The 15,842-nt window shown below is 30.1% G+C and overlaps 1 protein-coding gene across 1 annotated transcript; it reads left to right on the top strand.

Annotated features, from left to right (window-relative positions):
- The first annotated feature begins 1,469 nt into the window (after positions 1–1,469).
- On the top strand, positions 1,470–3,231 carry RpL9 (ribosomal protein L9). The gene is made up of 4 exons (XM_065367052.1): positions 1,470–1,627; positions 1,841–2,100; positions 2,180–2,390; positions 3,078–3,231. Exons 2-4 carry the CDS (start codon positions 1,849–1,851, stop codon positions 3,179–3,181), a joined length of 567 nt encoding a protein of 188 aa, XP_065223124.1. The 5' UTR covers positions 1,470–1,627; positions 1,841–1,848; the 3' UTR covers positions 3,182–3,231.
- The last annotated feature ends 12,611 nt before the right edge of the window (positions 3,232–15,842 follow it).

The following is a 15,842-nucleotide window of genomic DNA, read 5'->3' as shown; positions in this document are numbered from 1 at the left end:
TTTACATCGTCGAGTTGGGTATCTCCTATCTACGTACCTATTACGTTAACAAGAGTTGAACTTTTATCCATAGTTTAGAAAAATCGTTAACGTTTACGTATTAGAGAGACAACTCTATACGTATCAGATTACTCATTTAAGGTAAAAAATTCACTTCGTTTAGCAATTAATGACAGAGAAATCTATCTTCTCGTAGTCGTAAAACTATACAGAGCACAAATACGAACAGAACGAGTTCGTCTTTATACTTCACGACCGTTCAATGATATCCAATATTTCCTCATATATTCGACATTTATCCTTTAAAAAGGACGAATGTACACCGTACTAAGTAGTTAGCTGTTAAACCCTTTATTGTTTCCTTAATGTTTATTTTTGAATATCATTCAACAGCCTATATTATGTTTACTGTTCATTACTTTCAATTCGTTGCTGATCTTCTCTGTACGTAAAAGCTTCCCAAATAGTTGAAATGTAATTGAATTTTTTCACGTAGTAGAAGTAATGAGAGCCATTAAACTTGAGTGGTTTCACGTCAAAACACAACGGTGTATAGGATGAGTCAGAACATTCAGCCTACAGCAACTTGCAGATGCTTACCTAGGGAAATTACCGAAGTAACGTTTCGTTGTTTTGGAAAAACAAGCGTAACTTTGACGGTTTACAGAATAATAAAACAATACCGAGTATTTTACTTACACACAAGTTTGAACGTTCTGGTGAAATTGTACAGATAATATCTTTACGCCGCCGGTTCGCCGGAAACGAAGGATGGAAATTCCTGCCGGAAGATGTGTTCAGACTTCAAGTATCTCGGAATTCTAAATACAGATTTAAATTAAGTAGTTGAATAAAGTTTACAATGGATGTTCGGTATTGAATAGATGATAACTTACATGATTCGTAAATAATTCTGGCGTATTTCTCCCGATTTTTGGAAATTCGTATCCATATCCGCGACTGACGAATTGACGATGGATATTTCTTGACGCAGGAGATCACACTTCGAAGGCTTGAAAAATGCCATAGTAATGAATTAAACGATACGTAATACGCGAATTATACTCGACAAACACTCCGAAAACACCGAAACTTATTTAAAATCACGAAACGATCTCGTTTTTCGAATTATTTCACAAAAATTTGATCGTGAAATGGAGTTTTAAATCCATTTTCCATTCAAAACTGGAAAAATTTTTGAAGAAAAAGTCATATCACAGATAAACAGAACGAGATTGTACAACCTTAACTGAAGTGAATCTTCATTCGCATTGGTTTACTGGTAAATACCGTAATTACCAATAATATCGAATATTTTTTTAGATAATCAAACTATTTCTCTTTATTAATGAATTTTTTATATTTTAAATTCATTATCAAACTATAAGCTTTTATTTTACGAAGTATCATTTACGTAGTTTCAAAGGTTTTTGAAAAAATTGCTTTACAAAAATTTTTTACCCGGTAAAAAAAAATCAAAAACATGCCAACGTAAAGTCAACAAACAAACGTTGAATTTTTCAGAATTTCTTCCAAGTCCAGCAACGTGGTACGTCTCTTCTGTTCTAGTGTACTTTTCCTTCGTTATTTTAAACATTAGATTAAGTTTTTACTGTTCAATTAACAGGTAAATATGTAATATATAATTCCATTTCACCTACTGTAACGTTATTTATTTCATTTACCAATAAGCGAACGAATTACACAACATTCGAAGTGTGTATTTCATCGAACACCAAATGTATACAATCTCGCCGGAATGTGTTTTACATTCGATTAAAATCTCGTATATTATTGGAATTTTAGTTCGATACTGATATATTTTGTGTTATTTGTCTAGATTCCACCATGAGGACGATCGTAGCAAACCAAACAGTCAAGATTCCAGACAATGTTACCGTTTCGGTGAAGAAAAGGATAGTGACGGTAGTCGGTGATCGTGGTAAGCTGGAACGTTCGTTTAGACATCTCGCCGTTGATATTTATCTAGAATCGCCGAAAGTTTTAAAAGTAGAGAAATGGTTCGGTACCAAGAAAGAATTAGCCGCTGTACGAACGGTTTGCACTCATGTTGAAAACATGATCAAAGGAGTTACGAAAGTAAGTACTGTGTACGTAGTATGATAAAAGTTGGGTCATATGTACTCGTATAATTAACTTTGTGTGATTTTTTTCGCAGGGCTTTTTGTATAAAATGCGTGCTGTATATGCTCATTTCCCCATCAATTGCGTGACTACCGAAAACAACACCGTTATCGAAATCAGAAATTTCTTAGGCGAGAAATACATTCGTAAAGTAAAGATGTCCCCTGGTGTAACTGTTGTTAATTCGAAACAAAAAGATGAATTGATCGTCGAAGGAAATGATATTGAATTAGTATCTGGTTCCGGTGAGTTTACGTGAATATTTTTAAATTCGGTATTTAGATATGTGTTTTTCATCTTACGTTGTGATACGATTCGGAGAACTTGTGATTATTTTAAATTATGTTACGGATTGATTTCCTGAACTGTTCTGATGTTATCATTATTTTGATGAAGTTCGTAGTATTTTGCTTTGAAATCGTTTCGTTATTTGATGATTATTTTAAATTATGTTACGGATTGATTTCCTGATCTGTTATGATGCTTCTTATTGGATGAAATTCATGTTATTTTACTCTAAAATTGGTTGATGATTATTTTTTTTAAAAAGTTACGGATTGATTTACTGATCCAATGTGATGTAGTATTTTTTTTAATGATAACAATTCGAGTCGTATTTTATTCGTGATTATAATTAAAAAAGGTTACGGATTGATTTCCTGATCTGTTGTGATGTGATTTATTTTATGAAATAATAATATATACCGAATTTTTGATGGAAATTTGAAATGTAATTATCGTAAAAATATTAATTCTATGAATATGGCTTATGATTATAATTCAAAAAAAGTTACGGATTGATTTTCTGTACATCGTTGATGATCTCTATTCGAATGAAGCCATCTAAAATACTCTTTTAATCGTACGTTCATAAAATAAGATGAATTATTTTCACTTTCGTGTACTAATTTGAGAATGGTTTTTTTTTTCAGCTGCCATGATCCAGCAATCGACGACTGTACGTAACAAAGATATCCGTAAATTTTTAGATGGTTTGTACGTATCAGAGAAGACTACCGTTGTACAAGAGGAATAATGAAAGAAATACACGTTTTTACTTTATTAAATTGTTTATTTAGTAATGAGCTTTGTTTGTTTTGATTTTACAACTAATATTGACATTGCATCTTTTATGGTATTCGTCGACGATCAAATTCTGCGGATAAAATATGTGTCAAAGGCAGCTTTTTTGATGAAAAATGAGCTCGCTTCGATTTAGAATGATTCATGTGTACGAAATGATTGAAACGTTCTCTCGTAGTCGGTTTAAGTATTATTTTGATTAGATTTTTCGATTGGTTTTTTCATATTGAGAGTGAGGATGGTGGGATGCTTCGAATTTCTGTTTATTTAAATCATATAAATTCGTACGGTTACATAATTATCGATGTCTAGTCTGGTTGAACGTTGATTCATCTCTCAGAGTAATTCTTTCATCAACGAATCGACTTTAAATATATTTTCAGGCCCTGGAAAATGCCGGGCAGTGCTCCAATTTAGAGACGGTTGAGAAGAATCTGAATAATTTGGTTTCTTGTAAATCTCAGCTAACCAAGATTATTTTTAATCGAAAATACGTACTGGAGAATTCTTCTGCAAACGATCACCGGTATGCAGACGAAATTCTTTTTACGTTAAAAATGTTCTGATTGATGGAATGATTTAAGGCGTGTACTAAAAGTAAGCATTCTGTATCCGGTAGGGGTTTAAGTGTACCTAGGAATGCAAAATTTATTTGTAAATTCGCCAAGCCATCGTTTTGGTGGTGGCAACAGATGCTATAAATGAAGATTTGGATGTGAAATACTCGAATTCGATTGGCAAATGAAAACTGATTAGCCAATTAGAAACGAAACAAAAGTTTCGTTTGATTTTTCACCTCCAGCTGACATCTTTCATCGCCAACTACCGTTTGAATTAAACTAGAATGATGCAGCATGTGGAGTTTAGACGTACGTTATTGTAATTAGTGACTACCATCTTATCATTTGATGAGATGATTGTTTTTTGTTCAACACAAGTTTCATTATTGTTTGAAAATTAGTTATTAAAAAAAAAAATGCATTTAATCGTTATTAAAAGGAGTAAAGGGTTGAATTTTTGTCTTAAATTTTCAATTTTATACTGAAATATTGTCTGTGCGTTTAGTTTTAGCTGAGTTTCCAAGTTTTTTAATTTTTTTTTTTTTAATATGCCACATTTTGTCGTCTGCCAGAAAACTACTTCATGTACGATGAGAAGACTTATCAAGAACCCTGGGTATATTTTGGGACGTAACGTAGTAAGTCGAAGCTGTCTCCTGAAGGATTATCGAGTGAATATTTTCTTTTTTTGTGTACTTAATACTAATCCATGTGTAATCGACTAATCTTAAACTAGTAAATAAGAACGAAATCTCAGAGGTGCCCAAAATTTTGAATTTATGAGATCTTCAAGTGCATGTGCATGAGCATTCTGTAATTTTTTAATTTTATGATAGAACGTTGATCAATTTTTTTCAAATCATCCAATTTTGATCGATTCTGTGCAATGACCAAAATCTATGAGCCTATACCTGCCTTAAATTTCAATAAAAACTAGTTTCTGTGTGGCTACATCCTACGTCGAAAAATTTTTCAAGCTAAATTTGTTCATTAAAACATTACGAACTTTTCTAATCATTCGAAAAATTTAAATCCGAGCTCTCCTGCTTTAATTTAAAAAATTAACTATGCAATTAAAAATCCTCCAGATTTAGTTTTTTGTGGTTTTCATCGAAATTAGGTACTCAAAATTGAACCTTATTCAAAAAGATAAAAGTTGTTCAGAATCGAAAAAGAAAATATGTATTGTGCATCTCAAGTTCATCTTCAATTTGTGATGGGACCACCACCATCCACACCATTTATTTGCTCCTCCAGTCACAAGTATAAAAAATTTGTTAGATCGCCCTTCTTGGCCCTTAAATTTTACAAATATGTAGTTTTATCATTTTCGTAATTCACTTCAATTTATTGCATTTACTCGTCAAAAATTAAGATTCGTCTAGTTCAAATCAAAATTAGTCTTTGTAGATAAATAATGTATTGATTGATACCTATTGGTATTTCAATGTAGAAGGATTGATTTATTCAATTCTCAATCAATCAGTCCATGATCCATTCATGATCTTTAATAATTTTTGAAAACATTATTGTTTTGCACTGCAAAATTTTTAGTGTCGAGTTTCATTTCCAGGATTTGTATGAATTTTGAAAATATGGAGTATTCAAAAGCTCTCGAAAATAATATCCACATTTTTCACTGCAGTATCAAACTTTGAAGCAAGGCTTAAAACCATTTGGATTTTATTGGTAGTTGTGGTATGTAGATGGTTTTCAAAAAGTCTCAAAAATAATGGTTCCAATTGGTTTTGAGGTTTCAGTTTGAAAGTTTTTCTGATTTTGGTTTTGAAATAGTTTCAATTTTTTTTTAATGTGGTGTGGATGTGGTTTTGGTTTTGGTTATGTAATTGTATTTTTCTTGTATTACCCTACTGATGGTTTTTCATATCAAAAACCATTTAGAATTTTCGAATGGTTTTGATGGTTTTTTTTTTTTAATTTATTAAAAAATGTACCAAAAAACGAATTAAGGTAGGTATATAAACTGGACTACCTACTAAAAGTCTGATTTGAGACGAATTTTAAAAATTGCTTACTGTTAGATATTCGTAACGTTTTCGAGTTGCTTTGATACTTGTTTTAATTTTTTATTTAAAAATGTACCAAAAAAACGAATTTAAGTAAGGTATATAAACTGGAATACCTACTAAAAGTCTGATTTATTGAGACGAATTTTAAAAATTTCTTACTGTTAGATATTCGTACTCGTCTATCCTATTTTCTGGGTAACTATTTTATAGATCCGTAGGAATTATGACCACATTAGGAATTTTTCTGTTTTTTTTTCCAAAATGAATAAACAAGATGTACTTGAATTAAAATGATTGAACATTGAAAAAATTCCATTTATCCTTCATGATCTTGCATTCTTGCTGGAAAAATGGTATTAATTGCTGTTCAAGTTTCTCTTATTGACATTGAATAAAGTTGAATTGAATCAGTTTTCTGGAAATGTTGTCTTAAACTGGAAGTAATTCAATACCTAACCTATGTTTAAGTACAGCAGCTAACAAATTGAAAATTGAAAAAATCGCAGAAACCAAAAAGAACCATTTCATGAATTGGTTGATTTTGGTCTCGGTTTTCTCCTAAGAACATAACTTTTTAGTGTTTTTGTTTTTTTCAATTCAATTTTTTTGTCTCAAATGGTTGTTCTAAAACTGATAGTATGTAGTTTCAAAAAAAAAAATTGAAAAAGTCAAAACTTCGAAGTTCAGCTTTTCTTGAAAGCTCAATTTTCAAAACCGGGGCGAATTCCGGAACAATAATTTGAAAATCTGAAGGGAAAATAATTCAGAAACTATTTTTTTAAATTTGTAAAAAATTGCTCCAAAATTTGGAAAGATTTTGAAAACTGAGGTTTCAAAATTATATAGCCCAACTCTGAACTTTCGAAACTTTTGGTAACCATACTGATCAGACATACATACAAGTTTACAAATATACATACGAGATACAGCTAGAAATTAAAAATCAGTTAGGAAGAAGTATACTTACGTACTATTGATGATTCTTTTAACAGTAAGTAAAAAGAGAGAAGCGTAATTTTTTTTAAAAAAAGAGACATAGATAAAAACTTCAAAAACTAAACATTATAAATTCTTCTAATTTGAGGAAATAAAAAGACAATACACTAGCACTAGGCAATGTAAAATTTAATCATTTTGTGTTTAATTAATTTTGAAAAATTTAAAAATTAAAAAAAAAACAAGCAGGGTCTCCTCATTTTATAACAGTGAGCCTCGTTTTAAAATGACCGTAAAATGCTACGGAAAAAACGTAACTAAAAATTAGTTCTTTTAAAAGTAAAAGTCAACTTGATTCTTTTTTTCCGTATCTAGTTTCTAAAGAAAAAACCTACCAAATACACAGAAAACCATTGATAATCTTGCAAGCGTGCCAAAATTCTTCTTACTCCCACACTTCCCCATCTATCCTGTGGATTTAAAAATGATTATTTGAAACACGTTTCATATTTAATTGCAAGTAGTATAATGCTCTTCAAGTTTTCAATAAAAAGTAAAACTATTTAATTATTTGACTACAAAATAGAAAGTTTTCAGATATTTAATAACAATTGAAAACGATTTGCCATTTTGGCTTCATTTATCAAATATGAAAATTAAAACATTGCGCTGCCGCTTATCAACATATTTTTACAATTTAAAAATTGGCATAGGTAAATGACAAATAAAAAACAATTCCAAAATTATTTTCTCACAAAATGAATTTTTTTCCTGTTTTAAATTAAAAAATGGAAACATTATCAATTCATCAAATAGAAATTAAAATATTGCACCCATCAACGTTTTGCAGTTTAAAATTGGTGAGAATGACAAAAAAAATTGCATAAATATACTAATTTTCTGACTGGTCTCCTCAAAATGCCATCCACCTAAATTTCATCCAAATAAAAAACTGTTTTTAAGGCCACTTTAAAAAAAAAAAAAAAAAGTTTAAAATATTAAAATGTGCAATTAAAAGCAGCTCTATAGAATTCTATAAATCTTTCACCAATGTTTTTTTAAAAGCCACTTTTGAAATTAGGTTCCTAATTAAAAAACTATTTTTTTATATAAGTACATACGTAAATTCTGTTGTTTTTTTTTTCAAAAATACCTTCCTTAAGATCTCAAGTGCAACTAGGATTAGTGAAATATTTCATATGTAGATCATTTTTCATTAACTAATGTTTTTTGGAGTGACATTTTCGATGTGATGTGAATGAGGGAGAATCAACATTCTGACAGTGCTTTAAAACGCTGGTTTTGCCCCCTTTTTAAAAAGCCCAGAGTTCAACAGATGATACTGATTTTAACCAATGTACAAAGATGGTACTTGAAAGTTGAAGTCCTTACTTGATATTAAAGGCGATTTCATTATTCAATATTGTTCCTCAAGTTTTCAATAAAAAGTAAAACTATTCATTTACCTATTTGGCTACGAAATGAAAAGTTTTCAGAAATTTAATAAAAATTGAAAACAATTTGCCATTTTGGCTTCATTTATCAAATATGAAAATTAAAACATTGCGCGTCCTAAACATTTTACAGTTTAAAATTGGCATTAATGACAAATAAAAAACATTCCAAAATTATTTTTATAAAAAATAAATTTCCCCTATTTTAATTAAAAAATAGAAACATTATCTGTTCATCAAATAGAAATTAAAACATTGCACCCATCAACGTTTTACAGTTTAAAATTGGTGAGAATGACAAAAAAAAAGTTTCCATAAATATAGTAATTTTCTGACTGGTCTCCTCAAAATGCCATCCACCTAATAATACAGAGGTGCCCAAAAGTCAGTTTACGCCATCAAAAATTACATATAATTCAAGAACTACGCCTCCTAAAGAAAAAATAATGACATTGATCTGATAGGAAATTTTATCCTCTACAATTTTCTTCATGGTCATTTTTCTCTAGGATGCACCGTTCGCCGGGAAAATCAACTTTCATGTCAAAAAACGTGAATTTAAAAAAAAAATGAAAAAAATTGAGGAAAAAATTTAAAATTAATTCAGCAGTTAATTTCAGCTATTAACTCATTATTTTTTCTTTAGGAGGCTTAGTTATTGAATTATATGTGATTTTTGATGGCGTAAACTGACTTTTGGACACCCCCCGGGAGTTTGGCTGTCGTGTCGCAAGGAGAAAGAAAATGACACGAAGCTATTTTAGTATCAAAGTACCCTAAGTAAGTAAATAAAAATTTCCTTGCTAACAACTTGGAAAAATTTCAAATTAAGGGCATCATAAGTTTACCTATTCTGAATTCTGATATACCATGTAGATATCAATATTTTGAGGGGTTCAGTGATTGATTGAAAACACTTACTTTCACTGTTTATTTTATTATAAGTATACATAGTGGAGGTAAATAAGAAACATTTTTGGCTACCCAAGCTTTTATGATGAAAAATTGTCAGGGGTGGTCCCCTGAATAATTTCTGAGAACTATCACCCCACAGACCCCCGGCTAATTTTTTTTATGGGGGATTGAACCCCCCCAAAATGAGTTTTTTTCAGTTTTATCCTCAGGGGTTGATTTTACGTCGAAAATAGCTTTAATTTTGTGTTCTACGTCAAATTTCCGATCTAGTGATACATCAACTGTCCTTCTACCCCTAAGGGAGGTGGGCCTAGAACCATTCAAAAATGAGGGGTTTTCTAAAAAACGCAAAAAAGTTATTGGCGCATATGAGGGGTAAAATGGCCCCCGAGAGCGTTCGGGTTGATACTAGCATGGAAAGTGGGTACCATCGAAAAACTACCGTGTGAAAAATTTCAGATCCACACCGCCTCCCCTTTTTGGGGGACCCCCCTTTTCTGAAATTTCAATAACACTTTACTCAGCCCCATTTCAACCGATTTTGAAAATTTTTCAGTAAGTTATGTATATCCTTAGTAGGTATCCCCACAAAAATTTTCAACCCCCTCTCCCCAAAAAAACTGCAAAGCCACTTTTTTCAAAAAAAAAAAAAAAGTTTTAAATATCAAAATGTGTAATTAAAAGCACCCAGAATTCTTTAAATCTTTTATACAGGTTAATTTCCATTCACCAATGATTTTTTAAGAGCCACTTTTGAAATTAGGTATAATTAAAAAACAGCATGTGACCTGTTCTGACAAAAGGGACCACAAGTCGGATTTTTCATTTTCAATTTTTTGGCCATTTTGAAAACTTGACATCATACCGAGTCGAATGAGACCAATCCCAGCCTCCTAGCTCATTTTTTTCCAACTTTTTTCATTTCTTGAAGTTGAAGGATTGAAAAACAAATAATTTTTCTGTAAAATGCTTTATTCCGCCTCCAGAGAGCTTTGAAAGTTTCGAGCGCTCAAACTTTCGACTGACACTAACTTCAAAATGCGCTTTTCAACACATTTTTCGGCCAAATTACGTGTTGTGGCTGTGTCACATGACAGTTCACATGTCAAACAACCAAAATCCGTAAAAAAAACAATTTTTCAAAATTTTGACTTATTTTTACATTTTTGCCTCTACTGTAAAAAAAAACGTTTTCCGAAATTGTGGCCCCTTTTGTCAGAACAGGTCACTAATAGTTTCAACATTTTCGTAATTCAGTTCAATTTTTTGCATTTATTCGTCAAAAATTAAGATTCGTGTAGTTCAAAATTAGTCTTCGTAGATAAGTAATGCATATTGATTGATATTGGTATTTTAATGTAGAAGGATTGATTTATTCAATTCACAATCAATCAGTCCATGATCCATTCATGATCTCCGATAATTTTTGAATGCATTGTTGTTATGAGTAGTTGCACTGCAAAATTTTTAGTGTTGAGTTTCATTTCCAGGATTTGTATGAATTTTGGAAATATGGAATATTCAAAAGCTCTCGAAAAAAATATCCAAATTTTTCGCTGTAATGTCCAACTTTGAAGCAATGCTGAAAATCATTTGGATTTTATTGGTTGGTATGGTAAGTGGTTTTTAAAAGTCTCAAAAATAATGGTTTTTGGTTCTGGTTTCTGAATTGGTTTTGAAATCACATACCATAATGGTTCCAATTGGTTTTAAAGTTTCAGTTTCAAAGTTTTTCTGGTTCTGGTTCTGAAACGGTTTCAATTTTTTTTTAATTTTGTGTGGATGTGATTTTGGTTTTGGTTATGTAATTGTATTTTTCTTGTATTACTGGTGGTTTTTCATATCAAAAACCTTTTCGAATGGTTTTGGTGGTTGTGGTGGTTTTTTAAACTTAGGTATCAAAAACCATTTTGAGTTTTCAAATGGTTTTGGAGTGTTTTTTTTTAACTTATTAAAAAATGTTCCAAAAAACGAATTAAGATAGGTACCATAAACTGGACTACCTACTAAAAGTCTGATTTGAGACAAATTTAAAAAATTGCTTACTGTTTAATATTCATATTCTTCTATCCTTCGTTTTTGTAGGAATGTTTTTTTGGGTAATTGGGAATTCGGATTATTCTTTTATTTTCTTTCTAAATGAATAAACAAGATGTATACTTATTAAGAATTAATTTAAACATTTGAAACTACATACAAAACCATTTTGAATTAAAATGATTGAACATTGATAAAATTCCAATTATCCTTTATGATCTTACTGGGAAAATGGCATTATTGCTGTTCAAGTTTCTCTTATTGACATTGAGTAAAGTTGAATTGAATCAGTTTTCTTGAAATGTTGTCTTAAACTGGAAGTAATTCAATACCTAACCTATGTTTAAGTACAGCAGCTAACAAATTGAAAATTGAAAAATTCGCAGAAACCAAAAAGAACCATTTCATGAATTGGTTGTTATTGGTTGTGGTTTTCTCTTAAGAACACAACTTTTTGGTGGTTTTGGTTTTTTCAATTCTATTTTTTTTATCTCAGATGGTTGTTCTAAAACTGAGAGTATGTAGTTTCAAAAAAAAAAAGTTGAAAATTTCAAAACTTCAAGGTTCAGCTTTTCTTGAAAGCTCAATTTTCAAAACCTGGTCGAATTCCGGAACAATTATTTGAAAATCTGAAGGACAAAAAAATTCAAAAACTATTTTTTCAAATTTGTAAAAAATTGCTCCAAAATTTGGAAAGATTTTGAAAACTGAGGTTTCAAAATTATATAGCACAACTCTGAACTTTCGAAACTTTTGGTAACCATACTGATCAGACATACATACAAGTTTACAAATATACATACGAGATACAGCTAGAAATTAAAAATCAGTTAGGAAGAAGTATACTTACGTACTATTGATGATTCTTTTAACAGTAAGTAAAATTAGGGAAGCGTATGTTTTTTTAAAAAAGAGACAAAAAAACTTCAAAAACTAAACATTATAAATTCTTCTAATTTGAGGAAATAAAAAGACAATACACTAGCACTAATGTAAATCATTTTGTGTTTAATTAATTTTGAAAAATTTTAAAATTGAAAAAAAACAGCAGGGTCTTCTCATTTCATAACAGTGAGCCTCATTTTAAAATGACCGTAAAATGCTACGGAAAAAACGTAGGTAACTTAAAATTAGTTCTTTTGAAAGTAAAAGTTAACTTGATTCTTTTTTTCCGTACCTAGTTTCTTAAGAAAAAACCTACCAAATACACAGAAAACCATTGATAATCTTACAGCTTGCCATAACTGTTCTTTCTCCCACACTTCCCCATCCATCGTGGATTTAAAAATGATTATTTAAAACACGTTTCATATTTAATTGCAAGTAGTATAATGCTCTTCAAGTTTTCAATAAAAAGTAAAACTATTCAATTATTTGGCTACAAAATAGAAAGTTTTCAGAAATTTACTAACAATTGAAAACAATTTGCCATTTTTTCTTCATTTATCAAATATGAAAATTAAAACATTGCGCTGCCGATTATCAACATTTTACAATTTAAAAATAGGCATAAATGACAAATAAAAAACAATTCCAAAATTATTTTCTCACAAAATGAATTTTTTTCCTGTTTTTAATTAAAAAATGGAAACATTATCAATTCATCAAATAGAAATTAAAATATTGCACCCACCAACGTTTTACTGTTTAAAATTGGTGAGAATGACAGAAAGAATTCCATAAATATACTAATTTTCTGACTGGTCTCCTCAAAATGCCATCCACCTAATAATAGTTTGGCTGTCACGTCGCAAGGAGAAAGAAAATGACACGAAGCGATTTTAGTATAAAAGTACCCTAAGTAAATAAATAAAAAATAGAGTCCCCATGCAGAATTTTTCCTCGCTAACAACTTGGAAAAATTTTTAATTAAGGGCATCATATTTATTTTATTATATACAAGCAGAAAACAAAATTTTTTATACTTCAAAAAAAAGGTCTATCCTCTTGGATGTGACGTGGAGACAAAAAAAATGTTCTTACCTGCATGCATCACCTGGACCTCAAGATAACTCTTCATCAACAATAATTTAATATAGCTAATGGGTACTAATTTTCTTTGTTATTTATTACAACACATATAGGTTAGTACTTATTTATGTTTATGTAGCTATGTAAATTCATCTTGTAAATTGTGTTTATTTTGTGTACCTATAGGTGGAAAATGCCAGCACTACTTACCTATAATTTTTCAGTAATAGAATATACTGTCTTTCCTCAGCCTGTATAAAATAAAACGTAAATGGAGATGGAGACAACACGTCACAAATCACAATCCACAATGTTCCTTTCAATTTTGCGGGCTCATTTAGTTTTACAAAGGGTGAAACCTGAGTGGTCTAGCTCCTTCAAGAGGATAAGGTATTGAACCGAAGGTTAAATTACAATATTATGTTGGTTGCACTATCCTCAAATTCTGAAAGAGCAAGGACCTGGAGAGAAAACTCAAACCTGTAACCCAACTTCCATTTCGCATTTTTAAAAGTGTCCGTAAAAAGACATTTTTCGCTCAAAATTGCACAACGCTTATACATATTTAAGCTGTTAATTTTATGAAAAAAATAAAAATAAAATAAAAGTACCTACTGAAATACGGAAAGGTGGAATTGCCAGTAATATCTAGAATATTTCATCCGTTGACATTTTTCAGAAACCAACACGTTTTGAATTTTGATGGCCAATTTCATCCCCCTCCCCCCCGAAAACTGTAAGGCCACTTTTTTTCAAAAAAAAAAAAAAAAAATTAAAATATCAAAATGTGCAATTAAAAGCAGCTAGAATTCTTTAAATCTTTTATACAGGTTAATTTCCATTCACCAATGTTTTTTTAAGAGGCACTTTTGAAATTAGGTAGGTATAATTAAAAAACAGCAATATAGTTTCAACATTTTCGTAATTCAGTTCAATTTTTTGCATTTATTTGTCAAAAATCAAGATTCGTCTAGTTCAAAATTAGTCTTCGTAGATAAGTAATGTTTTGATTGATATTGGTGTTCTAATGTAGAAGAATTGATTTATTCAATTTCAATTCTCAATCAATCAGTCCATGATCCATTCGTGATCTTTAATAAATTTTTGAATTCATTGTTGTTATGAGTAGTTGCACTACAAAATTTTTCGTGTTGAGTTTCGTTTCCAGGATTTGTATGAATTTTGGAAATATGGAGTAAGTATTCAAAAGCTCTCGAAAATAATATCCACATTTTTCGCTGTAATGTCCAGCTTTGAAGCAAAGGCTTAAAACCATTTGGATTTTATTGGTTGTTGTGGTAGATGGTTTTCAAAAGTATCCAAAATTATGGTGCCAATTGGTTTTGAGGTTTCAGTTTGAAAGTTTTTCTGATTTTGGTTTTGAAATGGTTTCAATTTTTTTTTAATGTGGTGTGGATGTGGTTTTGGTTTTGGTTATGTAATTGTATTTTTCTTGTATTACAGATGGTTTTTCTTATCAAAAACGATTTCGAATTTTCGAATAGTTTTGATATTTATTTTTTTTAATTTATTAAAAAATGTACCAAAAAACGAATTAAGGTAGGTACATGTATAAACTGGACTACCTACTAAAAGTCTGATTTGAGACGAATTTTAAAAATTGCTTACTGTTAGATATTCGTAACAATTTCAAATTTTCGATTTATTAGATACGTAGGAATTATGGCTAAATAAGTATTTCTCTGCATTTTTTTCCAAATGAATACACAAGATGTATTAAGAATTAATTTAAACATTTGAAACTACATACAAAACCATTTGAATTAAAATGAATAATGATTGAACATTGATAAAATTCCAATTATCCTTTATGATCTTACTGGGAAAATGGCATTATTGCTGTTCAAGTTCCTCTTATTGACATTGAATAAAGTTGAATCGAATCGGTTTTCTTGGAATGTTGTCTTAAACTAGAAGTAATTTAATACCTAACCTATGTTTAAGTACAGCAGCTAACAAATTGAAAATTGAAAAATTTGCAGAAACCAAAAAGAACCATTTCATGAATTGGTTGTTTTTGGTCGCGGTTTTCTCCTAAGAACACAACTTTTTGGTGTTTTTGGTTTTTTCAATTCAATTTTTTTTGTCTCAAATGGTTGTTCTAAAATTGAGAGTACCTTATGTAGTTTCAAAAAAAAAAAAAAATTGAAAATCTCAAAACTTCAAAGTTTAGCTTTTCTTGTAATCTCAATTTTCAAAACCTGGTCGAATTCCGGAACAATAATTTGAAAATCCGAAGTAAAAAAAATTCATAAACAATTTTTTTACATTTCTTAAAAATTGCTCCGAAATGTGGAAATATTTTGGAAATTGAGGTTTCAAAATTAGCCCAACTTTGAACTTTTGAAACTTTTGGTGACCAACTGATCAGACATACATACAAGTTTACAAATATATATACCAGATACAGCTAGAAATTAAAAATCAGTTGGGAAGAACTATACTTACTTACTTTTGATGATTCTTTTTAACAGTGTGTAAACACTTTCTATAGTTATTGGTCTCGAATGAATGAAAATGAATGAATGAAAATTTTATTATTATTCGGTTCATCGCAATTTAGCGCTATTCACGAATTTTACAAATAGGATTTTTTTTTAAAACTTAAGAAAGAAAAGAGTTAAGGCTAAGAAACCTAAAAGAAATTTTGAGGAAGTTTCAGTTTGAGTCTTGAAGGACGATTTTGCCCG

Source organism: Planococcus citri, chromosome 5 (assembly GCF_950023065.1).
Source record: "Planococcus citri chromosome 5, ihPlaCitr1.1, whole genome shotgun sequence".
NCBI lineage: Eukaryota > Metazoa > Arthropoda > Insecta > Hemiptera > Pseudococcidae > Planococcus > Planococcus citri.
Note: the sequence above shows the minus strand (reverse complement) of the source record. Positions and strands in the feature narration are given on the sequence as shown.

Coding starts and splice junctions, on each gene's coding strand:
- RpL9 (XM_065367052.1), top strand. CDS start 1,849: ATGAGGACGATCGTAGCAAACCAAACAGTCAAGATTCCAGACAATGTT. Junction 2,101..2,179: donor TGATCAAAGGAGTTACGAAA/GTAAGTACTGTG, acceptor TTTTTTTCGCAG/GGCTTTTTGTATAAAATGCG. Junction 2,391..3,077: donor TGAATTAGTATCTGGTTCCG/GTGAGTTTACGT, acceptor TTTTTTTTTCAG/CTGCCATGATCCAGCAATCG.